Raw genomic sequence first — 27,138 nt, forward strand, 5'->3', positions numbered from 1 at the left:
TAGTAATGTACTATTAACTCTACTAAATATTTTTATAGTACATACATACATACATACAATCACGCCTCTTTTCCATAAAGGGGCAGGATTTACATCTCTCGCCTTCACCACAATTAAATTTTATAGTAATATGTAATTTTGGAACAATAAAATCTCTAACTTGAACGCCCACGTTCATAATATGAATAATATAATTTTTTGGTTAGGCACCAGCAATGATTATTTACAATCTTCATACTAAGAATCGTAATCGTACTACATTGATGATGCCTACATTACTACATTGTTTTTTTTCAAACTTTAAATTATACTCTTTAAAATAATTAAATTTATAGCAAGAACAAAGAGCATTTTATTTAATGTTTTAAATAAAATATGATTATATTCGTCATATCGCATGTATTAGGATAATTATCTACTTAAGTGATCTACTTTATTTTTTTATATCTCGGTCCCTGCAAGTTATCTGAGGTTGATCCCATACAACGAATTAATACTACAGTTAGGAGCTTTCAAACAAGACATGTCTAATTTTGATACAAAGATGGGACACCCCCCATACAAAAGTGCCCATTCTCCTTTATCTATTTTTAAAATGTGTACTGACATGATATCATTTGTTCTTATAAAAAATAAAAACGCAAAAATATTTGGGGTAATTATGATTTTGGCCACTTCCAGGCTGCGGAACAGCGCCATCTAGTTTTACGCCTAAAAAGCCGATACATTTCTGGGGTACGCTTTTTTGTATGGTCATTGTCAGTACCATATTATATCGTTCTTGGGCACCAGTAATGCTTATTCGTACAATATTTTTGTCAACAATAATAAAAGCGTGTTGAAATTAGGGTGAGCCGTAGATCACGTGCCGCGGCGTACGCATCGTACATTGAACTCGTAGGTTGTTTGGATTTTAGGTCGTATTTCTACGCAGTTTTTAGAAATATTACTAGTTATTTGTTAGAAAAGGGTGCAATGTTGCATTTTGACACCAAGTGTGGCATTGAAAAACGAGCAAGTGAAAGTTCTATAGTAGAACCACGAGTGAAGCGAGTGGTTCGGGAATAGAATCCTGAACTTTGCGAGTTTTTGAACACACGAGAATTAAAATGCATTTACATTTGCACCCATGTGTAACACAAAACTTTTCCCCTCACTGTAGCGAGGAAAACACAACGCTAAAAACGCGTTTATCACTGATTCCAGTAGTTCCACAGGTGGTTAATCATCTTCGTCACTAGATTCGCTCAGCAGAAAATTTGACTATATTCAAGGTCAAATCACTTTATCCAATAGTGGATAAATTGAGTTATGCTGGCATTAAAGGATTAAACATGTGTTTCCGAGTTAGTGAGGGGAAAATATAATATGTAATAATAGATTAGATAGATTAGAAATATTTATTTCACAACATGATTACAGTACAAATTACATTTATGTCAATTTATAAGAATCTATATTATGATCGTCAAAAAAGTAAAAGAAAATGGTATCAATATAATTAAAATAAGTTAAATTTGCAGAATATGAAATGATCACCAAAAAAGGATCGTCAAGTAATATGAATAAAAATAAACACAACAATGTCAGAATAACAATAGGATAGTGAGAATAATATAATATATTATTAAAAAATATATTATAATTTGTTATCAGTTACACGAATTCGTTTCAAATGTTTGATTTGTCATGGCCTATATTTTGACTCAATGGATCTTCGAACGTTTCATAAGAAGTCTTGTTAAAAAATGTCAAGGTGTTTAAACTCAATTATGCTTATTAGCATCATCCATTGTGTGTGTATCAATAGCATATAATATTGTTTTCTTTCGACAACTACCTACGTGATGTAACAGTAGTTATGAAACAAAGTAATAAAAAAAATTTTGATCAGCGCCATCTCTCTTTTAGCGCTATAAGTTGCACATACATAACTAGGCAAAAATAACCACTGCCTTAGAAATCTTTATGTAGGTACTTTTTTTTTCACGCAGAATTTTTAGCGATGAAGCTTGTAGTGTTTTTTTTTTATTTGATCCGTTATTAAAACGTTCAATTATTCATATTATATTACTTTCCAGATTCATATGGCGTGGGGCCGAAGCATACCTATACACGTGGGTGTACGCAAACTACAGGCTAGTAGAACTACCATGGGACAACGTATCTACTTGGCTTATAGCGGCCCTGGGCGTAGATTTCGGCTACTACTGGATGCATAGGGCTTGCCACGGTAAGTGAATTAAAAAAAAGCGTTAGTGAATACAACTGGCTGGTAAAGAAGAAGCTTTAGAACCTTTACACGTGGATATACGAGAAGTACACGCTAGTAGAACTACCATAGGACAACGTATCTACTTGGCTTATAGCGGCTCTGGGCGTAGATTTCGGCTACTACTGGATGCATAGGGCTTGCCACAGTAAGTGAATTAAAAAAAAAAGCGTTAGTGAATACAACTGGCTGGTAAAGAAGAAGCTTTAGAACCTTTACACGTGGATATACGAGAACTACGAGTAGAACTATCATGAAACAACGTATCTACTTGACTTATAGCTGCGCTTGGGCGTAGATTTCGGGTACTACTGGATGCATAGGGCTTGCCACGGTGAGTAATTTTAAAATATAAAATGAGGTAAAAAACGATATCGACTTCAGTTTTAACTCGATTATAAAAAATAGTAAGGTACAGCGGGGCAAATCTCGACTGGGGGACAAATGTAACTGGTCTATTTTTTCCAATAGAGTTTCCGCCTGTTATATATGGTAGGCATGTTCGGTGGAAACAATATGTGGAACTCAACATCATAGTGTAATAATGGAAAAAATGGATTAGTTACAATTGCCCCCCAGTCGAGATTTGCCCCGCTGTACCTTAATAATTTTCCGAACGCACGTCAAGCGAACAACACGAACAAAACGGTGACCGTGAATATTATGAATAATTAGTGAAAATAGGCCGCATAAACACTGATATTCAACACAAAAGTGAAGTTTAAAGTGATTACTTACTAAAAGTGACAATATGTAGGCGTAAAGTGCTAAAAATTGTGCTAGATTGTGCACATTAAATAAGTGAAGATTACGCTAACGGACAAATTTAACAGACGTCACTTCAAGGATCGTGCGTCCCTGTCGCACACACTGTATTCCGTATATATGCATGCTGCTCTTCCAAGACTATCTTCAACATACCGACCCCTCCACACTCAAAATAACTATTAACTCTCCCATCAAAACATTAGGTAAATTGTAATATACTAAATATACAAAGAAACAAACATGAAGTGCATGGCTTGTCCACATCGCATTCAACGCCACACGGATATTTTGGTCTGTGTTACTTGCAAAGGACTATACCATTACCTATGTACAAATATGACACAAGCTTACTACAGAGAACACTCACACGAATTGAAAATATCCTGGCGTTGCCCAGTTTGTGAAAATGCAACACGTAGGCGAAACGACGACGACACACCAGTACGTAATCGAAAAATCGCACCAACCTTAGATGACACTACCATGTCAGTGGATGACCTATTAGACCTAAACGGCGACGAAACCTTACCCAGCCACTTCGGCAACCCTTCACCTAATAAAACATCGCCAGCCAGTCCAGCCACTGCACGGCCTACACAACAAAACCAAGACAACCAACAGTCAATCACTCTAGATCAATTTAAAACTCTTCTGGAAGCAAACAACAAAGCCATAGTAGCGGAGATGCAAGGTACAATAAAACAAGAAATAAATATAGCTATCCATGAACTAAAACAGGAAATTACACAAAACTACAGCACATTATCAACGAACCAAGCGTCCTTAAAAGTAGAACTACAAAAAACAAATACAAAAATAGACAAATTAGAAAAAGAAAACCGGAAGCTACAAACAGAACTGTACGAGCTTCAAAACAAATTAGAAACACAACACAGTTGTAACCACCATAGTGAAACAACAAAAACATTAATTATCTACGGACTAGATGAAAATCATTCAGAAACTGAATCAGAACTATGTCATCGAGTGAACAACTTATTTTACGACACCCTAAATATCAATATCAACGGATTTATCGAAGGAGCTAGCCGAGTAGGTAAAAAAGGCTACCGTCGCCGCCCGGTAAAAATTGATCTACTAAGTAAGCGAATGACAAACTATATACTACAAAATGCATATTGTTTCAAAAATACAGGTTACACCGTATCAGCTTGGCTAGACACAAAATCTCTTCAAAAACGAAAATTACTACGAGAAATTATGATAAAAGCACGTCAAGAAGGCAAATACGCAACGATAAGAAATAACAAACTTTTTGTTGAAGGAAAGGAACACATCATCTGCGAAGAAACAATACAAGAATCGAAGAAATCACAAGAAACAACACCGCACACAAGCACTTCACTGCCGCACTCACTACCAAAACAATTACCGTCTAGTGATACCGAAACCCGTTGCAATGAGGAAAATAGTAAAAAAAAATAACTTGAGACACGATAATAATTCCTTTCGTAGTTTCGAATAAAATGAGACTTCTTGTGCAAAACGTACAAAGCTTAAAAAATAAAAATCACATCGTAGAATCGTTCTTACTTAACGAAAATATACCTATAGCATGTATATCAGAAACGTGGATAGCCCAATATCAAAATAAATTAATAACATTTGACACATACGAGTTTGCAGCGGAATTCAATCGATGTTTACGACACGGAGGCGGTGTGGCGATTCTACTAAAACAAGGCATCGATTTTGTGGAAAAAAATGATATCGCTAAACTGTCGAAGGAGTCGGTCTTCGAATGTTGCGCTGTTGAAATCCCAAAAGAAAACATATTGTTAATAAATATCTATCGGCCCGGTCCTGAAATTGAAACTTTTTTCGAGCAATTAGAAAAACTATTGTGTAACATACATCAAAAACATAAAAATAAAAGAATCGTTATAGTGGGGGACTTTAATATAAACATGTTGGTTAATAACAATACTAGCAGAAGACTTTTAGACACCATGATATGTTACAATCTGAGGCAAATTGTCAAAGTACCTACAAGAGACGCGCATAACTCATCTTCTTGTATAGATTTAGTTTTCACAAATGAGACAAAATTTAGCGTAGAAGTTCAGGATAATGGTATATCAGATCACAAAAGTATTATGATAACATTAGAAACACAAACAATACCAATACAATCGAAATCATGGTTCACACACACTCGAATATTTAGCGATAATAACAAACAATTGTTTAAACAAGGTTTAAAGTCAATCGATTGGGATAAAATACTATTGAGAACAAATGACATAAACGCAAACTTCCAGACATTCCACAATATACTACAAGAAAACTTAAATAAATATATACCTAAGCGGAGAATTAAATTAAAAGAACCGACGCAAACCAAAACGTGGCTAACAAAAGGCTTAAGATTATCATGCAAACATAAACGTCAATTGAGAACCTTTCTAAACATAACAAATAACGATATCCTTAGCAAATACTACAAGCAATACGAAAAATTGTTAAAAAAATGTATTAAAACCTCAAAAAAACTAAATTATTCATTCCAAATAAGAAGATCGAACAATAAAACAAAAGCTATGTGGACTTTAATAAATACTATTACACGCAAAAATAAACTTAGACAAGATAAAAATATGACACTAAAAGTAGGAGACTTAGTTGTGGAATCACCCCAACAAATCGCAAACACGCTAAGCGACTACTTCTTATCAGTAGGCTGTACATCGGCGTCCACGCAGGGCAGCGCTGCAGCGCGGCCGCAAGCGCTCGGACGCGCGGTTATCTCTCCCGCTAGTAATTCTATTTACATTAGACCAGTCAACGAAGGCGAGATAATAAAGTTAATACAACAACTAAAAAATAAAAATAGTTTTGGCCCGGACGAAATTCCATCGAGCTTAATAAAAATATGTGCAACTGAGTTAGTTAAACCTTTAACCTGGTTAATTAACCAATCTTTTGAAGAAGGTGTAGTTCCAGACCTATTAAAAATTTCAAAAATAAAACCCATACTTAAACCAGGGGGCGCCGCAAACAACCCTAACCAATATCGCCCAATCGCGCTTTTGCCAGCAGTGTCAAAAATTTTCGAAATGGCCATGTCAAATCGCATCTACAATTTTTTTGAAAAATATAATATATTTGATAAAAACCAATATGGATTTCGAAAAAATCACTCGACAACATTAGCAGTTTATAATTATACAACAGAAATTCTAGAAAAAATAAACATTAAGGAATATGGTATCGGATTATTATTAGACATGACGAAGGCCTACGATAAAGTGTCCCATGAGGTATTGTTATATAAACTGCATGACATGGGAATACGCGGTACCGCCCATAATTGGTTTAAATCATACTTGCAAAATAGGAAACAGTTCGTGCAAATAGATAACTATGATTTTATAGCCCGGGAAGTCACAGCGGTCACTTCACAATTGCGTTCTATCACCTGTTCACTTCCACAGGGCAGTGTGCTGGGAAGTACCCTATTTATAGCTTACATAAACGACTTACCCAAAATACTGAACACAAATGTCAATTGCGTTATGTTTGCGGACGATATTTCCCTGCTACTCAATAGTACAGATAGCATTGAATGCAACAAACTGATCTGCGACACCTTTCTTACAGTTCAAAAGTGGCTCGAGGATCACAATTTAGAAATAAACCTCCAAAAAACAAAGATATTTCAGTTCAAACCCATCCAAAAAAAGCCACTAAAATTACAATTAAAAGTAAACAATAATGAAATAGAAGAAGTTAATGAATTCAATCTACTAGGAATCACGATAGACTCCAGTCTAAACTGGAAAACACACATTCAAAATACCAAAACAAAAATAGCTAGATATACATACGCACTAAGCATAGTTAAATCTAACACTAGTCTTGAAGCCGCGTTGTCTGTATATTTTTCGTATATTTATTCGAGCCTCCGTTACGGTGTCGTTCTGTGGGGAACCAGTGTAGACTCGCAACAACTTTTCATCATGCAAAAGAAATGTATCCGCATATTAGCCAACATTCACATCCCTAATAGCGCTCGCCCTCATTTTATTAATTTTAAGCTTCTAACGCTACCCTCAATATTTATATTGGAAGCGGCAATCTTTGTTCGAAAACACCCACATCTATTTCCCATAAAACCAGAAACAGCAAAAACTAGAAGCCAATATAGAAACAAATTATTTTTACCAAAATCAAATTTAGCCATATTTAAAAATGGACCACAATGTAACATTATTTCCATTTATAATAATATTCCAGACAGTATTAAGCTAGTAGCAACTGACAAATTATTTAAAAATAAATTAAAAGACATGTTAATTAATAAATGTTATCATTCAATTGAACAGTTTCTAAATGATGATGAGCTATAATAGTAAAATAATGCAACAATAATAATAATTTAATGTTACAATTTATAAATATGATTGCACGAATTTTAGTTAATTCAATTTCAAAACGTATGCACGGAATGTTATGTACCTACCTAATATTTATACCGAAATTTAAATCTTTTATTATTGCAATGATTACATCTTATTTTTATTTTTAATATTCATGAATTCTGTTAGATATTAAGTTAGATATAATAATAAGTATTGTGTGCCCTAACAGGGTGTCATGAATTGCCGACTTATACCTGTAACACCTTATTATGTAAATATGTTCATGGCTATGCAATAAATGAAATATGAAATATGAAATATGAAATTATATATTTATTACTATATATCTTCAAAAAAGTGGTGACAAAATAAAACAAGACCGAAAGAACCTTTTTTTACTAACACCGGCTATGAAAAATACAACTGACTGTACTTAAGGAAAACTTTAATTTAAAAAAAACTGACCTCAAACCACAAACTGTCTTATCGTTTTTTAATTAAACTATCCAAGTTAACAGTTCAAAGTTTCCTTCATAATTTAATAACGTAACCGCAACAAGTTGAAGTGAAAAACTTTTCAGACAGCGGGAAGATGATTCTGATACTAATCAGCTGCGGTTTTTATCTTGTTTTGATATGAATCTTGAACCTTATTATCGTCAAAGGTATACAGGGTGAAAAAAAGGACCATTCAAATTTTGCATAGTGACTTCTGAGGTCATAATTAACAATTTTTACTATGGGATCAATGCATCGCAAAAAAAAATCCGGTTCCTTTTATTTCATCGTGTAGACATCTTTATAGACGGATAGTCTAAGAAAATAACGTGCTTTGGAACCATCAAGAATAATTTTGTTGATTCTAGGCTAGATGGCGCTAATATCTTAAGAATATGGGCCAAATGTTAAAACTGATGTTAAAACGTTTTAAAGCCTGAGTCGAGAGATGGCAGTACACGCACTGTCACTACAGATTTTTTACTTTGACAGTAATTTTCTTTATACTCGACCTTCGTCAAATCTAGGACACTGGCGATAAAATATATGAAAGAGGCGCGTTCCTAGCACACATTCTAAACTCGTGTAGGTGAACGCGTACCATGCTTGTATGAGTGAGATATGACAGGTCGACAGTTCATGTTTTTGACAGGCGGTAACTGTGAGGTAACCGAGAGGTGGGCGACACTTTCAGCGGGGAGCGGGACATACTGTACTGTACCCTCGTTGGTGTACATGCACTGTGAATAAACATTTTACGTCGACAGTAACTTTTTACATACTCGATCCTCTTTACTGCCGTTAACCGCTTTTTTTTTTATAGCTTTGGCGCTTGCAGAAAAAATCGTATCAAAATAAGGTGAAAACAAGACCGAACTCTAAAAACAGAATTGACCTCTTCCCTCTAATTATCCATAGAATTTCAACCCTTTTAAAGCCCTTATTAGACTCAATGTTAACCCTTATAATTTATTCAGATTAAAATTTTATAACTAGGCAATTGAGGTCTTGAATTAACTTTTATGAAAAGACCTTTTTAATTAAAATATTTAGCACATAATTTGCAAAGTAAAAATAAATTTTATAGATAATACAATCTCCATTTTATATCTTTTTTGGTCCACGACTCATGCTTAAATGTAAATTATGACGTATATTTCAACAAAAAAACATTTCCGATCCCTCTGTATGTACTCCATAGGAGCGTTTTTTTTTTCTCAATTTTTTTTTAATTATATTTTTAGGAAATTTTAGGTATTTTGTACTCAGAACCACGACCACTTTCTATCTCAATAGGATACAAAAACTGTCTCATAGTTTCCTTACATTTTTGTTCCTTTCCTCTTTTGTTACCCCATACAAAATATATTGAAAATTTGAAAAAAAGAAACATTGTATGGGACAAATCTTTTACCTATTAAAATCGAAAAAGCCAGTGATTCTCAGAAGAAATAACATAAAAATTATTCAAAATATCACATAAAAAAAACTATACTTTTATTTCAGCTTTGTTTTTTTATTATTATTATTAATGGCTTTACTCTTGGCCACAGGCTAGCCAAAGGCAAAAACGTGGCCTGCGAGTGAGCTCGCCCAAAATATGCCTGTTCACTCTTGTAAATATTTCCTTTCACCTGGTCCTCAGAAATGCACGTGTTATGGGCTCAGCATCAGGTGCACCACACGTCTGAAGACTTCAACATGGGAGTCGGCATCAGACAGTCCATACTGCAGGGATGGTGCGGATTCGTAAGTAACCCATATGATATTTACATACCTATTACATCAAAAACGTTAATTTTGTACTAAAACATACAAATAAGAATAGGTAGACGGGTAGATCAATTATAGATGAAATTGCTATAAAAAAAATATTGGCCACTCCTGGCAAAAAGGGATTGAAAGAAATCCAAACTGTGACATTGCAGTGACAGATTGCCAGCCTCTCGCCTACGCCACAATTTAACCCATATCCCACAGTCAACTTCTATGGCACCCACGGGAAGAAAGGGGATGGCGAAATTCTTAACCCGTCACCACACGGGGCATATATTGGTACAACTATCAGGAACAAATCTCGACTGAGGGTTGTAAACTTGAAATCCTCGCAACACAAGGTATTTTTCAATTCTGAAATCAGACTTTTCTTTTACTATCAATATCGACAACGAACATGCATCCTTGTAAAACAAAATGCATCTATTATTATTGCTTATTTATTTTATTTAAATTGCTTTGGGTCAGAAATTAACTGCTTACATTTTTAAAGACAAATCTATTATATTATAGTTATGGTATATTTTTAATAAACTCTTACTATATAATAAAGCCTTTTCAATTCTGAATAAGTCTTGTGAGTCATGTCTAAAACAGAAATTCAGGAAATTACTTTTTCTGATTTAAATCTAGATGCGCAGTTCATTTCTAACAAAATGCTTTTAAAGAAAAAACCGGCCAAGAGCGTGTCGGGCCACGCTCAGTGTAGGGTTCCGTAGTTTTCCGTATTTTTCTCAAAAACTACTGAACCTATCAAGTTCAAAACAATTTTCCTTGAAATTCTTTATAAATATCTACTTTTGTGATTTTTTTCATATTTTTTAAACATATGGTTCAAAAGTTAGAGGGGGGGGACGCACTTTTTTTTCCTTTAGGAGCGATTATTTCCGAAAATATTAATATTATCAAAAAACGATCTGAGTAAACCCTTATTCATTTTTAAATACCTATCCAAAAATATATCACACGTTGGGGTTGGAATGAAAATAAATATCAGCCCCCACTTTACATGTAGGGGGGGTACCCTAATAAAACATTTTTTTCCATTTTTTATTTTTGCACTTTGTTGGCGTGATTGATATACATATTGGTACCAAATTTCAACTTTCTAGTGCTAACGGTTACTGAGATTATCCGCGGACGGACGGACGGACGGACGGACGGACAGACAGACATGGCGAAACTATAAGGGTTCCTAGTTGACTACGGAACCCTAAAAAAGATGAACGTAAAAGATAATGTGGTGAAAAAGTATTGAACTGGTAATATTAAATTTATTTATTTGACGAGACAACAATGGCCCATAATTCTATTTAAATATTTTTCAAATTATAATTTTAGATAGTAAAATAGTATGAAAGTAATATATTTAAAAAACGATTATAAATAAATAGGTGCAAGCATAAGCGACCAAAAATTGTAATCGATTATGTGCAAACTTTTTTCGTTGCGTCAATGTTTTACCTATAGGTACAAGTCTTCCAGAATAGTGTCCCCTCCTATACATGAGCCTTCCAGAAAAGTTGATCCTTCCTAACAGAGAAGAAAAGACTCCTATCCAAATGGGTGTTGTGAAAAAAAAAAAATTTTTGCGTAACTTGCATTTGTGAGCCTTTTTTTCTGTATTTTCTTCCAGCAAAACAAATTAACGTCATGTCGGTAATAATGTCTAATTTATGACCTTGTAAATTACACTCTATTTTATCGTTAAGGTAGAAAGCCGATTGTAACAGGATTGTACCAAATAATTGTGGTGAACTTTGGTATATAATATAAGAGACGTAAATTATTCAAAATATTCAAAGCAGGTTACCCACGTTCTCATTTTTTGAAACTTACGACGAAATTTTGTTATAACTGTTTTTTTTGTGCATTTTGATGTAAGTTTCGAGATTTCTTAACATGATTGTAAATTATATTTAATTCCCACTTCAAAAATGCTTCCTTTTTTAAAGGTTTTAGACTTTTGGAAAATTATATGACGACCGGTCTGGCGCAGTCGGTAGTGACCCTGCCTGCTACGCTGCGGTTCCGGGTTCGAATCCCGGTAAGGGCATTTATTTGTGTGATGAGCACGGATGGATGTTTTCTATGTATATAAGTATTTATATATTACATATATCGTCTGAGTATACCCACAACACAAGCCTTCTTGAGCTTACCATGGGCCTCAGTCAATCTGTGTAAGAATGTCCTTATAATATTTATTTATTTATTATATAAATTACAACAATAGGTAATTGTGGCAAGGATGATTTATATAGGATTGAAAATATTCATACTCGCACCTTCTCTTCGGAATCGCACCTCATTTTTAGCGCCACCTATTAAATACTATGATAACTACACTGATGATGCCTACAAATTTGTTTTTGTTTTTAATGTGCATTGACGTGATATCATGGTATTAAAATAAAGATATTACATGTCATCTGTTCCTATAAAAAATATAAACACGTAAAAATATTTGGGGAAAATATGATTTTTGTCACTTCCAGGCTGCGAAACAGCGCCATCTAGTTTTATCCCTAAAAGTCCCATACATTTCATGTGTACACTTTTTTGTCAGTCCCGGTATATATCGTCCTTAGTTGTGGTTTTCTAATAAGATTCTAAAAACTTCGGCTGTACCATTAGATACTTATTTGGTTTGACAGATATTTATTACAGTTTGTGTTAGATATTTTCCATTCAAAATCTCATTATAGTGCATTATCTTGAGCCACACCTTATATGCAGCAGTGCGATTTTCATGTTTTACTCCTGTCACAATTCGAATGTAACCTTAACCCCAAAGAAAGTAAATGCGGCCCACGTGTTTCATCTACCTTAAGTTGATTAATTAGCTCGGGACCATTCGGACAAACACTCGGGTTTATTACTTACTAATGAGATTGATGCCATTTGTTACCTGAGAGGAATATAAATTACTCGCATTTGATTTGAGTTTATGTATACTTATACTTGGTCCTATACAGGTTGTCCCGTAAACCAACGCGAAAATTAAAAGCGGTGATAGAACATCTCATTAGCTATCATATTAAGCGAATTTTACCTTAATGAAAGTGTCATGGTTTTTGAGGTATTGGCCGAAAACGTAAAGAAATTAACAAAAAATAAAACCGCCTTCAAAAATAAGCGCGTTACAAAACACGGAGAAACTAAAAAGCAAAAAATAATAAACCTTTGAATTCAGATTTCTTATCGTATTGCAATAATCTAAACATCCAAATTATAAACAAATCAATTATTTTTGCAGTCGGTACCAGACCTGTTCGTCGCCTTGCTATTGCCTGTTTGCCCCACCCAACCATACGCAGGCTGGCACCGACTCCAAAAATAATTGATTTGTTTATAATTTGGATGTTTAGATTATTGCAATACGATAAGAAATCTGAATTCAAAGGTTTATTATTTTTTGCTTTTTAGTTTCTCCGTGTTTTGTAACGCGCTTATTTTTGAAGGCGGTTTTATTTTTTGTTAAAAAGTTTATTTATTTGTTGATTTTTAGTGGTTCCTATTGATATTATATGTATCAGTCCGAATACATGTACACTAGTAAAAGAATTATCCTTTAACTCCTAACCATTGAGGAGTTGACCTTCCATCATCAGCTCAGCCACATAAAATTATTACCATCAGGCGTAAATACTGGTTTACCTTTGAAAAATACACTAAAAACATTACATGTGCCTATAACATTTGAAGAGTTCCCTCGATTTCTCCAGGATCCCATCATCAGACCCTGACTTGGTGCCAATGGGACCATCTCGGGGTTATACCCGTTCGATCAAAAAAAAAATTTTGAAAATCGGTCCACAATTCTCGGAGATATCGAGGAACATACATACAAAAAAAAAAAAAAAAACATTCAGTCGAATTGAGAACCTCCTCCTTTTTTGAAGTCGGTTAAAAAGGCCAAAAAAATGGCAATATCTCGAAAACCATGACATAATCATTGAGGTAAAATCCACTTAATTTGACAGCTAATGAGATGTCTTATCACACCCCTTTTAATTTTGGTGTTGCCTTACGGGACACCCTGTATACATATTATTAATTTTACAAATATTTATCGTTTTAGGTTCAGCGCCTACCTATTTAGTCCGAATGACCAAGGCAGGCTCGCTTATTGCTAAGAATTTTACACCCCTTACAATTTTACACGTTAAACTTTCGTGAGACATATTCAAATAATTAATGAATCTAGTTCTACGGTTGTACTCACGTTATTATATCGCTATCCGTGAACTCTCACGGAGTTCAGCCGTCGCGTGCCTGCTCCTATATGCCTGAAGAGGGGCCTCCGAATTGGCCCGAAACATGTCGCAGCAATAGCGATATAATAACGTGAGTACAACCGTAGATTCATTAATTATTTAAATATGTCTCACGAAAGTTTAACGTGTAAAATTGTCCTCCGTGAGAGTTCACGGAGTTTAGCCGTCGCGTGAACTCCTATATGCCTGAAGAGGGGCCTCCGAATTGGCCCGAAACATTTCGCAGCAAATTACAATTTCATAAAAAAAAGGATATTTTTGTCAGACTCTCTGTCTACACTAATAAGTAATTACTTCTCATTTGTCACTAACATAGCTTACAATGTCGACTGATTTTATATTCAAAACAAAAACAGCCTTCAATTTCCAACTAAATGAAATGGAAACAAGAAAGTATTTCAATGAGCTTTCTTACTATTTACCTACCGCAAGTTTTTTGCATATATTATCCATGCAAAATTGACACTTAACTTGAATAATTTAAGGTTCGAATTGTAACATAATAATTTGGTCATATGACTTAATGATTTTTCTTAGTCGTATTTTCTTTCCAACAGTTCGAGTGCTGTTTTTGTGTCTATATTTTACAATAGCGCGAAGTTTCTTATTTCGTCCTATTTTTTTGGAAAGTGTTGTAATAAGAGTCTTCCATTAAGACGATACATGAGTAACATGAGGGGTCAATTTTCCATACAGACGCTCTCGGCTATTTCTTCCCTGGTTTTTGAAGACAGTGCAATGATTTTATCAACAGATTATTGTTATTTTTATCTGTGTCGGACCGTTTGGTTTTTTTTTTTTTGATATTATCATTTTTAAAGACGCTAGAGCCCATCAAAAATTTTCAAAAACGGACTTATTAATTATGGCGCAAAAAAAAGGAGAGTAAAATTGGTAACAATTAGGCAAAAAAACTAAAATGTCCGACACAGATTATTTCATTGTTATTCAGATTCTCAAATTTCGTCACGATTGATTAAGTTTTGAAGGAGGAAGGATTTTTAACACGCTTTTATTAGGTCGTCGTGTATGTAACTATATATGTAATGGAATCTAAGGAAGCTAATTTAACCATCTTCCAGGACTCGTAGCGTAATGAAAATTGGCAGCTATATGTAGTTCCGATGACAATACAATAATATGGTACTGTTGAGCTGATCTGATGATGGAGTCGGAAGATATGAACTGGAACTACATGATGGAACATCGTATCATAGCCGTTTTTGGGTTTCTTAGAAAAGTCTTGTAATGTACTTTGACTACGATTAGGTTTCAAGGTCTGATGATGGAGCCGGAAGATATGAACTGGAACTACATGATGGAACATCGTATCATAGCTGTTTTTGGGCTTCTTAGGAAAGTCTTGTAATGAACTTTGACTACAATTACGTTTCAAGGTCTGATGATGGAGACGGAAGATATGAGCTGGAACTACATGATGGAACATCGTATCATAGCTGTTTTTGGGCTTCTTAGAAAAGTCTTGTAATGAACTTTGACTACGATTAGGTTTCAAGGTCTGATGATGGAGCTGGAAGATTTGAACTGGAACTACATGATGGAATATCGTATCATAGCTGTTTTTGGGCTTCTTAGAAAAGTCTTGTAATGAACTTTGACTACGATTAGGTTTCAAGGTCTGATGAACATCGTATCATAGCTGTTTTTGGGCTTCTTAGAAAAGTCTTATAATGAAATGACTACGATTAGGTTTCAAGGCCTGATGATGGTGCCGGAAGACAAGAACAGAAAAAGGGGGGGAGGGGGGGGGGGGCTCGAGGGGGGAAGCATGGAAGAAAGATCAACGTAGTATTTAAAATAAGTTGGGTTAGCGTTTTCTTGTGACCTTTCAGAGCAAACAAAGGGGGGCTCGGGGGGCGAAGCCCCCCGCATAAAAGAAAGATCAACGTTGTATTTAAAATAAGTTGGGTTAAGGTTTTCTTGTGATACACCCTGAGACCTCGCAGTGCGGCCCTATTGCGTCGACCGCAGCGGGTCATAGCTCTCAGGGTGGCTCGAGCGTACCGCGATAACTCGCATGTAGCAGCCTGTCTGCTAGCCGGGAGCCCGCCATGGGACCTCGAAGCCAGGGCCCAGTCCGCGGTCTATTGGCGGTTGCTCACGGCGCGAAAGGAGGGAAACTGGCCTGCCCCTCGGGAGGCCCGCCAGTGGCGTGAGGAGGCGCGGGACGACCTATACCAGCAATGGTTAGAGCGTCTGGAGATCCCGGGAGCTAGCCGGGACCTGGTGACCGCTGTTCGGCCCGTTCTGAAGGAATGGGTCGAACGCAAACATGGCGCACCCTCCTTCCACCTCACACAGCTCCTGACGGGGCACGGTTGCTTCGGATGGTACCTGTGTGAGAGGGTTGGACGAGAGCCGACCCCAGAGTGCCACCACTGTGACAGGGGAGCCGTGGACACGGCCAAACATACGCGCGAAGAGTGCCCGGCGTAGGCGGAGCCTCGCGCTGCCATGTCCACGGTGGTGGGCGGAGACCTCTCACTGCCGGCGTTAGTACGCCGCATGACTCGCAGTGAGGAGGCTTGAGCGGCAGTGGCCACCTTCAACGTCACTGTACTGACGCAGAAGGAGGCCGCGGAGCGAACGCGCGAGGACGATGTAAATTCGCTCCCTCAGCCTACGTGGCTCGTTTCCTGCCGCCATAGCGAGAACCTGTGGGTGATGGGTCGGGAGCCCCATCACCCGCCTGAAGAGGTTCGGGCTGGAAGGCCCTCTAGTGTTCCGAGGGCCTTCAGCGGAGAAGACTTTTAAGGGAGTCAAAAGCGATGGGCCTGCAAGGGCTACGCTGACGGGGTATCGGAGGTCTGAAAACAAGTGCCCGAAACCCCGTCCAAAAAGCGAGCGGCGGAACACCCCAGGGGGTTTAGTCGGTGAGAGTCCGATATACCCACTGGCTTCTCCTGGGCCAGTGGGATCCATAACGGATTCCCCCTGGGTAAAAAAAAAAAGGTTTTCTTGTGATCCTTAAGAGTAAAGAAAAGGGGGCTCGGGGGGCGAAGCCCCCCGCATGAAAGAAAGATCAACGTAGTATTTAAGATAAGTTGGGTTAGCGTTTTCTTGTGACCTTTAAGAGCAAAACAAAGGGGGGCTCGGGGGGCGAAGCCCCCCGCATAAAAGAAAGATTAACGTAGTATTTAAAATAAGTTGGGTTAGCGTTTTCTTGGGACCTTTCAGAGCAAACAAAGGGGGGCTCGGGGGGCGAAGCCCCCGCATAAAAGATCAACGTTGTATTTAAAATAAGTTGGGTTAAGGTTTTCTTGTGATCCTTAAGAGTAAAGAAAAGGGGGGCTCGGGGGCGAAGCCCCCGCATGAAAGAAAGATCAACGTAGTATTTAGAATAAGTTGGGTTAGCGTTTTCTTGTGACCTTTAAGAGCATACAAAGGGGGCTCGGGGGCGAAGCCCCCGCATAAAAGAAAGATAAACGTTGTATTTAAAATAAGTTGGGTTAAGGTTTTCTTGTGATCCTTAAGAGTAAAGAAAAGGGGGCTCGGGGGGCGAAGCCCCCCGCATGAAAGAAAGATCAACGTAGTATTTAGAATAAGTTGGGTTAGCATTTTCTTGTGACCTTACAGAGCAAACAAAGGGAGGCTCGGGGGGCGAAGCCCCCCGCATGAAAGAAAGATCAACGTTTTATTTAAGATAAGTTGGGTTAGCGTTTTCTTGTGACCTTTAAGAGCAAACAAAGGGAGGCTCGGGGGGCGAAGCCCCCCGCATAAAAGAAAGATTAACGTAGTACTTAAAATAAGTTGGGTTAGCGTTTTCTTGTGACCCTTAAGAGCAAATAAAGGGGGGCTCAGCAAAAAAAAAATACTTAAATTTTGTTTGAATTAGTTGAAATGTGACAATATTTTCTAATCGAATCAAACAAAATCCCACTAGTTGAGAGCTTCAAAACAATGTATGGCGAAAGTATGTCTCTCTAATGTCTTCAAAAAGTCCGCGATGGCACATGTTTATATTGTCTATCTTTTACGGATAACTTACTAGGTATAAACAACATTTTTATGATAATACCGTAATAAGAAGGTAGCCGCTAGTTATTATTAAGTAGCAATTAGCAATAAGTACACGTTAAGCCACAAATGGCATGTAAAATCCGCCTACTTGAAATAAATTTATGTATAAATGTTAAAAGTATTTCATTATTAATGACTAAAAAGTATAAAATAAATTAATAGTTTAAAAAACACTATAAAACACGCTTTTATAAATGCACGTAAAAGCCAAAAATAAATTATGGATCGTTCAAGTTGTCTCTATTTGTGAGCTGAAGTTTAAAAACTATGTGCTTTTAATTATAATATTTGATTGTAAAAGCGTGGGGCGCTGGAACAGGAAAGACTTTCTTGTAAACAAATACTAATCCGAACTTCCTGGCGAATGAAGTTGCATAAGAACATAACGTTTACATATGCCGCCTAAGGGTTACCAAAGAGAACTAAAGATATCTCGTCCACGAACAAGAACTCTGCATCCTGCCACTGTAGACACTTTCCCCTTTTGTACTTTGATTACCGGAAAAAAGCGGCGTTCTAAGTGTCGGTGACTGTCGACTCTCCTCGCTACTAGCGCATATTTTGTCTGAATTCGACAAACTGGTACCTACTTTGAACACTGACTTTTAATTGATTTGACTGTTTAATGTAGAACCTACTAGTCATGCTGCAACTCCAGTTAGCGCGTCAATCTGTGTAACCTCCTTCCCGTAACATAGCATAATTTGATTTATCAGCAAGTTATACAAAAAATATTTCCTGTTCCAGCGCCCCACGCTTTTACAATCAAATATTATAATTAAAAGCACATAGTTTTTAAACTTCAGCTCACAAATAGAGACAACTTGAACGATCCATAATTTATTTTTGGCTTTTACGTGCATTTATAAAAGCGTGTTTTATAGTGTTTTTTAAACTATTAATTTATTTCGCAACATCTTTTAACTGAGTTGTTCTTAATGGACAATTTTTTTTCGATAAATCTAGTTAACTATAGTTCCATAATTGAAAGGGGGGGGCTTCCCTTTTTAGCATTTTCGCTCCTGTAGCGTCTTACATTTTATGTTATTGGTAAATAAATTTCGGGGAAAGGTTTATTTTTTATTCACGACAAATATCATTTCTGATATTTTTACAGTCGAGTTCATAAATATCTCTTAACATCCCTTCGGAAATATTTTACATGCCACTCTATAAGACACTGACAATAGGTTCGTGAAAATATGCTATTAAAATATTAAAAATTATTCGTAACTATCTCCTTCATATGACGAAAAAAAATGATAAAATATTTTTTCAACAAAATTCTTTTCAACAAGTCAAATTACTGTACTTAATGAATTTTTGAAAATAACTGAAATAGGTACCATACACGAAAGAAACGAGATGAAGAAATCGGTCGGGTGGTCTAGTAGTTAAGACGTTAGCCGCGTAAACTGAAGACCCGTGTTCGATCCCCGGCTCGGCCACCTATTTCAGTTTATAAATTATATTATTTTGATGCCTTACAGAAAAAAAGCGTCTTTTTTTGCTGTAGGATTTCTCTCGTAGATATTACACCAAATATTGTGTAACTCCTCAATCAGTATCTGTTTGTCGACTCCTCAATTCCTTCTAACTTATTGATCAAATTATAACGAACACCAAACTTTCTCGCAACTTTTCCACCCGATTATAAAACTTTTATCCCACGTGCAGAGAACTTTAATTCCATACACTATATTTTACTCATATTAGGAGATACTTTATAATTTTTTCTAGCTTCATTTGTTATTTCTTTTTGATAAGAAATAACATAGGTTGCTTATATAAACTACGAACGTAAAAGTAAAAACATGGAAAATATGTTGATTATTGGAACTCCCCTCAGTCGAAATCACTTCGGTGCATATTGATGAAAACAAAATAATGTATTTTTTACTTGCACTTTACTTGCACTTTATTAAAGAAAGGGTGTGGTGTAATTCTTAACTCACCATCACAAATGGTGAACACTTTATTAATGTCTGGCTGTATCTTTAATTTCTTCCAGATCTTCTACCTGCCCCTGGCCCTGCTGATCCCACCAGCCCAGTTCGTGATGCACCACCAGTTCAGCTACCTGTACATGTTCTGGATCCATACGGAGACAATCAAGACCCTTGGGCCGTTGGAGTACTTCCTTAACACGCCTAGCCATCACAGGATTCACCATGGTAACAACTAGTTTGTTAAGAATTCTTTTATTCCTAGTCTAAAACGTTTGACCACGTTGTGGTGGTAATTGAAGTATCCTTAAATGGTACGACAAAAGGTCAGTCATTGCATTGAGAAGCTTCTTTTATTACACGGAGACCATTAAGAACCTCGGGTCGCTGGAGTTGTTTCTCAACAAGCCTAGCCACCACAGGATTCACTAGTTTGTTAAAATTTCTTTTTTCTAGTTTTAAACTTTTGATCGATTTGCCTTGGTAATTGAGGTCTTTGTAAAGCATTTTTTTATTGTTATCCGCACTACTTTACTTTTTAGTTTTTTTCATACAGGCAATTTTATTTTATTTAAATTGTTTGAGTTTAGTTCTCAATCTTCATTTCACGTCATAGTATTGTCAGTATTATGCATTGAGGGGCTTTTAATAATTTATTATTCACTATTTAGATTACAAGAGTAGAGATCATTTTGAAAAAGACCATTATCTAGTACTTTATGTGCTTGCATTATTTAAACGATATTAAATTTTAATTATTTAAGCTCTGACGGTTCTTTTGAAAACTCACACACTGTATTTTAGTTTACTACTAACTTCATCTATGTATCTTATAATTTTAGGTAGCAACCCTTACTGCATTGACGTGAATTATGGAGGCGTGCTCATCATCTGGGACAAGCTGTTCGGAACCTTCAGACCAGAGAAGGAGACTGACCGCATCGTATATGGTCTAATCTATCAGCAGCCGTCTTTCAACCCGCTGCATTTACAGGTAAAATATTTTAGTAGTAGTACTATTCTCCTTTATCCATCTTACATCTATCTTATCTTATAGTACAAAATAAAAACAGTTACATAACAATATACCTAAAGTAGAGTGCTGCTAGCGGGCTAGGGCCCACGATGCCCGTTGGTTAGGCCTGCAGAGAGAGGAATCGACAGCGCCTTTTGCTAGATTGTAAGTCGTCCTACTGCTGCTATTAGTACATTGCGAACATATTCATTAATACGAGTAGATATAGGCTTGGTGTGTCAAGTAACTGAAACCTATCAACTGTTTAAATGTTTGATATAACTATGTATATTCATAACAGAAATAACGTCATTAATATAGCGAGCCTACTGAGTCACACCGAAGAGCCAAGTGAACCAGTTCTCCCATCCCGGTTTTGAGCTCAAATTGGAGTCTGAAAAACGAGTCCAAGTTATACCCAAATTTCTCTAAAATTTTATTTTCCTAATCTTCCTCTTAGTTATTCTAGCTATCTGCTGAGAGCTTTGACAATAATAATCTGAAATTAATCTTATTCTATTTATAAACTAGGATTAAATCGTCCTCTTACGAGAAATGCTGAATTACTTCTGAGCAGTGAACTTTGCAATGAACTAAGTTTGAACTCCGTAAAATAAGTTTCATTCAGTGAGCTTATCTCTAAAGAAATTTCTAGAGTTTCGTGTTACGGTACTTGTGAATTTGTTGTTTAATTCTCTGGATCTGTGTAGTTTTAATTCCATTTTTGTGGGTCTGTTTGTATTGGCACTTGTATAATAGAAATTCTGAATCACCGTTGTGAGTAACCGTAGCACATTCATATATAAAAATTAGCTGGTTTTTATGGTTTTGTTGTTCCTAATTTCGCAGTGGGAACAAAACTAATCAGAAAGTTAAAATTAAATAAGTACTTACCTGTATTTACGGAAGACGACAGCATTTTTGTTGTCTTTATTAAGCGTCGATTATAAATCGTGATCAAGTCATCCGGAAATCACTACGTGATGGACAACGACATATTCTAAGAAAGAATCCTTCCAACAACGGTTGTAACTCCAACAACAAACTATAAATTTATCATGTTCTCCAGGATTTGTATAGTCAATGTTTCGCTCAGGTAACATGCAATGCAGGCAAGAGAAGTTTACTTTGCCAACCAATCTTTGACACATTTTCATGGTTTTCCTTGATTTTTAATTCCAGACCTTCTACACGAAGTACGTAATCCAGAGGTTCCAGGAGTACGAGAAGTGGACGCACAAGTTCAGGGCCGTCTTTAGCAGGCCTAGCTGGAAGCCAGGACACAGCATCCGCTTCAAAGATATGGAGGAAGACGTAATCTTTTTTATCTATTTTATTTACATGATTATATAAGAAATTAAGACTAAACTTAAAAGCTAGCTAATGTCTAAAATAGGCCTTTGAGGCATTGTACCAAGGATACTGACGACATTTCTTCGCTGTATCGCAATGCTGATACGTTGTGCGAGGAAGTCGCCATCTATTTTATTAATAAAAGTTTTTTGTAACTTTAATCAGGCACCTAGTGCAGTCGCCATCAGAGATATCTGAGCTGCCGTGGATGCAATGAATTAATCTATTTTGATGAGCTTGTCGACCTTTTTTGAAATTTATTTTTATTACCTCCTTCAATGAAAAAAGCTCATGACGAAACTGGCAATTCTAATTGAAAATGTCTACGTTCTAGTTGCCTTAATAAAAATAAATTAAAAAAACATTAAAATAAAAGTAAATAATTCGCTTTTTATTTCGTTTCATCTTGTTTTTATGCTCATTTATATTCTGCTGTGTTTGAAGCTCAAAAGACAATGCATGTTTAGGTCTTTATTAAAAGACCGTTCTCTGAGCTTCAATATTATCCTCTAATGAGGTTATAATTAAGCAATGTCATTTTCCTTTATTTGGCTCATTAGCCAGCAACTAGTGCGCATTGTAATTATGCCTACTTGAAAAATAAATATTTCATTTTCATTTTCATTTTCATTTTCATTTTCATTTTTCATTTTCATAGTTGATTTGGTGCCCTTTTAATGCGGTAAAAAAGCTTGGAACCATTCGCTAACCTTTAAAACGCTTCTAAATTTTCATCAAGCATGCTCGTGCTGCCGGCACGAAGCTATACGAAGATTTGTCTTATTTATCAGACTTCGGCAAAATAAGCTGGATTTTGTATTTGTTATAATTATATTGGACTACGATAGTTTAAGGGTAGAAGCTTTGTTACACCATTTCTATTTAGTAATTTTCGCTCACTAAAAAAGTAAATAATACATTATTTAATTACAAAACATGCTAACAGCATAACAGTCGAAACTAAATCACTGCTAACTACATAGAATAAAACACATAACACAGCAACAGTAAGTAATAACAAAAGATATCTAAACACAATTAATCTTACATTTTAACTGTATGTAGTAGGCCTCTTGCATCCATCCTCTCACAGAACCTCAGACAAGCATCACGCACAACAACCTGTCTGCTTGCAAATAAGTCGCACTGAGGTGACACATTATCTATTGTCATTAATGTGGGATCGGAACGTAAGGTGATGGCGTGAAACGGAACGTATGATAGTAGAATGACAGGAGGTGTGAAAGGCGATGGGAGAACGATTTGAACGATGAGCGAGCGAACGTGAAAGAATTTAGTAAAATCTGTTTAATTTCTTAAATAAAAGTTTAATAAAAATTTCTTGGTGCTTAAATAAAAGTTATTCATTGTTTATTCCTGGGTTTTTATTAGAGGCATAACATTATCCCACATTAATATGTATATTTTTTTAATTATGGTTAGACATTATAATTAAAAAAAATAAGAAAAAACGACAAGGCCCACGCCCGCGGCCGGCGGCGGGCGGGTGGTCTAGTGATGAAGACGTTAGCCGCGTAAGCTGAAGCGTGTTTTTGGAATTATTGAATAAAATTATTTTACCGTATAATTATTTCTGTAGTTGACAAAATTGCCGTAGGCTTTTATATTCTTTAACGTAAATGTTCTATTATTTTAATTTTTTTATAAAGGATAGATAGGATCGCATTTTAAATTAAATGGAGCGAAAAATTATAAGTTTAAAATGCTCAAAGCGATCAAAAAACATCCTTTTATGTTACTTTAAATACCGCAGCCTCTATCAAAGGTTTTTGACATTTTAAAATACGCTACTATAATTTTGGTTCTATTAACTAAGCACCAAAAATTTACACTACATTTGCTATGACCTCGATAAGTAGGTATTCTAAAACATCTTTACTCACGATGGAAGCTGAGATAGTTATTTTTATTCCACTATACTCTCAAATTATACAGTCTGACCAGTTTTAAGTAAATCTTCACTATAGAAAGTAATTAAAACCAACCTCATAATTTCTAAACTTTTAATGAATGTATAACTTTTCAGCCGGCTCTGCACACTCGTGTGAAGTATGACGTGATCCTGCCGAAATGGTGCACCGCTTACCTTCTGATGCATTACTCGTTCATCTTGTATGGATTTTACCAGTTATTCTTATTGCATATGGTAAGTACCTACGTAATTTAGTGCTTTTAAAAATATATTTTATATCGTGTCGTTTGACACCATCAACTTAGAAAAAAAAATCGGATAGAAGGTCTTATGAAATTCTGGCCCCGTAGCCGAATGGCATTTCTCCGACGCCAAACGAAAGCGATACGCCGCTGGCTCTGTCGCGCCAATACGCAAGCGCGATAGAGATAGATATCTACTAGCGCTTCGTTTCGTGAGCGTTTCGTGAGCGATTGTGCCATTCGGCTAGCCACCCTGATGTTCCTAAGAGTAGGTAAACCCGTGTTTACGAATTGATTTAAATAAAACGTCGTTATGTTACTCTTATAGTACAATTTGCACTAGCATCCGAAATCAAATAGGTGCTAACAATGTCCGATTAGCCGATTACCTATCATCTAATCGTAATTTGATATCTAGAACTTAAACGCCTTCCTACATCAAGTTTTTTCCATGAAATACTAATCGGCGATTGCTCCTAGTCATAGCTGTAGTAAAGTGAGGACAGGCCTAAGATGGAGCTTCTGTATAAAAAATAGCAAAAAAGTTGACCTTTTCTTCAATTTCAGGCGATGCCATCATCAACAGTGATAATTTTGACGTTGTACATCCTCGGTTCCCTAACAGTCTTCGGCATGATTTTGGATGCATCACCTCGCGCTCCAATACTTGAGACGATTCGCTGTGTTTTCACGTTATTCATCATGAGGTGGTTGACCGTCAACCCACTGATTCAGGTCTTGTACATCGTCTCTGGTCTGTTCTGGTTCGTGTTTGTGTACAACACTGTGGAGATCAAGCACACAAAGTTTAGCGATAAAGATTGATTGACTCTAAAGTGATTGTTAAGAATGGTTTATATTATAATCTCAAACGTTGAATAAAAAATTTAATAATATTATTTTTTATTTATTTTTCATTTTATTTTGGTACTATATGGCACTAAGAAGGCATTAAACAATATTTTTAGAATAAAAATACACTTGGTAAGTTTGTAGAGTGGCACAGAGTTTTGATTAAAACCGATAAAGTAAATAGTTATTTATTGTCGAAATATTTTGTAACTGAATGAGAATTCTTATAACAGAACTTTGTTTACCTTGTCAATAACATACATTCAAATTAAAAAACTATTTTATAGCCCTCATGTGTAGTTCTTATAATTTATAGTAAATAATATTTTAATTTATACTCATACAACTGAAAATTGGTTATATAGTGTCAGAAATAATTTCAGTGGTTGAGTTAATTACAATCATGCATATATTTAATCTCTAGGAGATATGTCTAAAGCTTTCGACTACGTTTATTACGAAAAATTTATTATTAAACATAGTATGGAGTTAGAGGAATGACACTGAATTCCTAATAAACCTGAAATACAAGGCATGAACATAAAAAAGTCAATGTCAACAGCATGGTAGCGACCCTAAGGGTCATTGATCTTTTGGTGTACCACAGGGTCCAGTATTAAGACCATTAATATACCTTAACTACAAGTTATGTATACTTGTAATTGCTCACACGTTATATTTATAATAAACTGGACTATTTAATATCAAATGCCGTCTGAAATGGCTTTTAATTAATGTAGCGAAGTTTAATTTGACCTATTTTTTACCCTTTTTACTATACTAGAAAGCAAATACTAAAAAAGTTTGGGTTTTTATGGGTTTAAATTTACAGAAAATTTGAAGGAAGTTTTCTGCTATCTGTCTTAAAATTTCCGATCAGGTGCCATTTGACTTTTGATACTCCAGACAAGAAACACTTAAACAAGTTAGATTGTTATTAGAAGCTAGACTTTAACAAAGGTCTGTTCTAACGATAATAGACATTTTCTAAACTACCTCAACAACATCCAACAAACTAACAACATTATATCATCCAATTACGATCTAGACTCGACCTATCTCAATTAATACAGGTTGTTGCGCTCAGACTAAAGGAAGAACAGTATTCAGTTACATAGCCGATTGGCACAAACGCTCACGAAACGAAACGTTCGTAGATATCTATCTCTATCGCTGTTGCGTATTGGCGTGACAGAGCCAGACTACCTTTCGCGACGTTTCGTTTTCGTTTCGCGTCGCAGAAATGCCATTCGGCTACGGCACCTGTTATTTTAAAGCTATAAGAACATTCATCACCTCCATCGGCAGCTGACCGATTCTGCAAAGCAATTAGGATATTCATATACTATGTAAAGCGTTAAAAGTACTGTAATAATATTACAGTACTTTTAACGCTACTATGTAAAGCGTTAAAAGTACTGTAATAATATTACAGTACTTTTAACGCTTTACATAGTATATGAATATCCTAATTGCTTTGCAGAATCGGTCAGCTGCCGATGGAGGTGATGAATATTCTTATAGCTTTAAAATAACAGGTGCCGTAGCCTTTATTATAAAAATGCATTTTTTTTTTAAATTTTCGTTTCGTCCTTCAGTACTACATAAAATGTAGCTCATCTGAATAAAATATTTGTACAGTTAATTTTGGACCATAGCTTGGAGCTTAAAACTATATTTAGGTGAGGATTTTTACGGTATTAAATTTTGTGCAACACATGACACCTTTTAATTAATTAAGACTAGCTCGACCGATACTTGTTTCAAGAAGCCGAGACGA

General features: G+C 35.9%; 1 protein-coding gene across 3 annotated transcripts in view; it reads left to right on the plus strand.

The window, feature by feature from the left end:
* LOC125242034 (alkylglycerol monooxygenase-like) overlaps positions 1–25,356 on the plus strand; it is a 37,529-nt gene extending 12,173 nt beyond the window's left edge. For all 3 annotated transcript variants that reach the window (XM_048150740.1, XM_048150742.1, XM_048150741.1), the window contains exons 4-10: positions 2,082–2,233; positions 9,566–9,669; positions 20,029–20,191; positions 20,806–20,957; positions 22,161–22,292; positions 24,379–24,498; positions 25,074–25,356. In XM_048150740.1, coding sequence (XP_048006697.1) covers positions 2,082–2,233; positions 9,566–9,669; positions 20,029–20,191; positions 20,806–20,957; positions 22,161–22,292; positions 24,379–24,498; positions 25,074–25,331 — 1,081 coding nt within the window. In that variant the 3' untranslated portion in view covers positions 25,332–25,356. The remainder of the gene's footprint in view (positions 1–2,081; positions 2,234–9,565; positions 9,670–20,028; positions 20,192–20,805; positions 20,958–22,160; positions 22,293–24,378; positions 24,499–25,073) is intronic.
* The last annotated feature ends 1,782 nt before the right edge of the window (positions 25,357–27,138 follow it).

This window comes from Leguminivora glycinivorella, unplaced genomic scaffold (genome assembly GCF_023078275.1).
Source record: "Leguminivora glycinivorella isolate SPB_JAAS2020 unplaced genomic scaffold, LegGlyc_1.1 Scaffold3, whole genome shotgun sequence".
In the NCBI taxonomy this organism is placed as follows: Eukaryota; Metazoa; Arthropoda; class Insecta; order Lepidoptera; family Tortricidae; genus Leguminivora; species Leguminivora glycinivorella.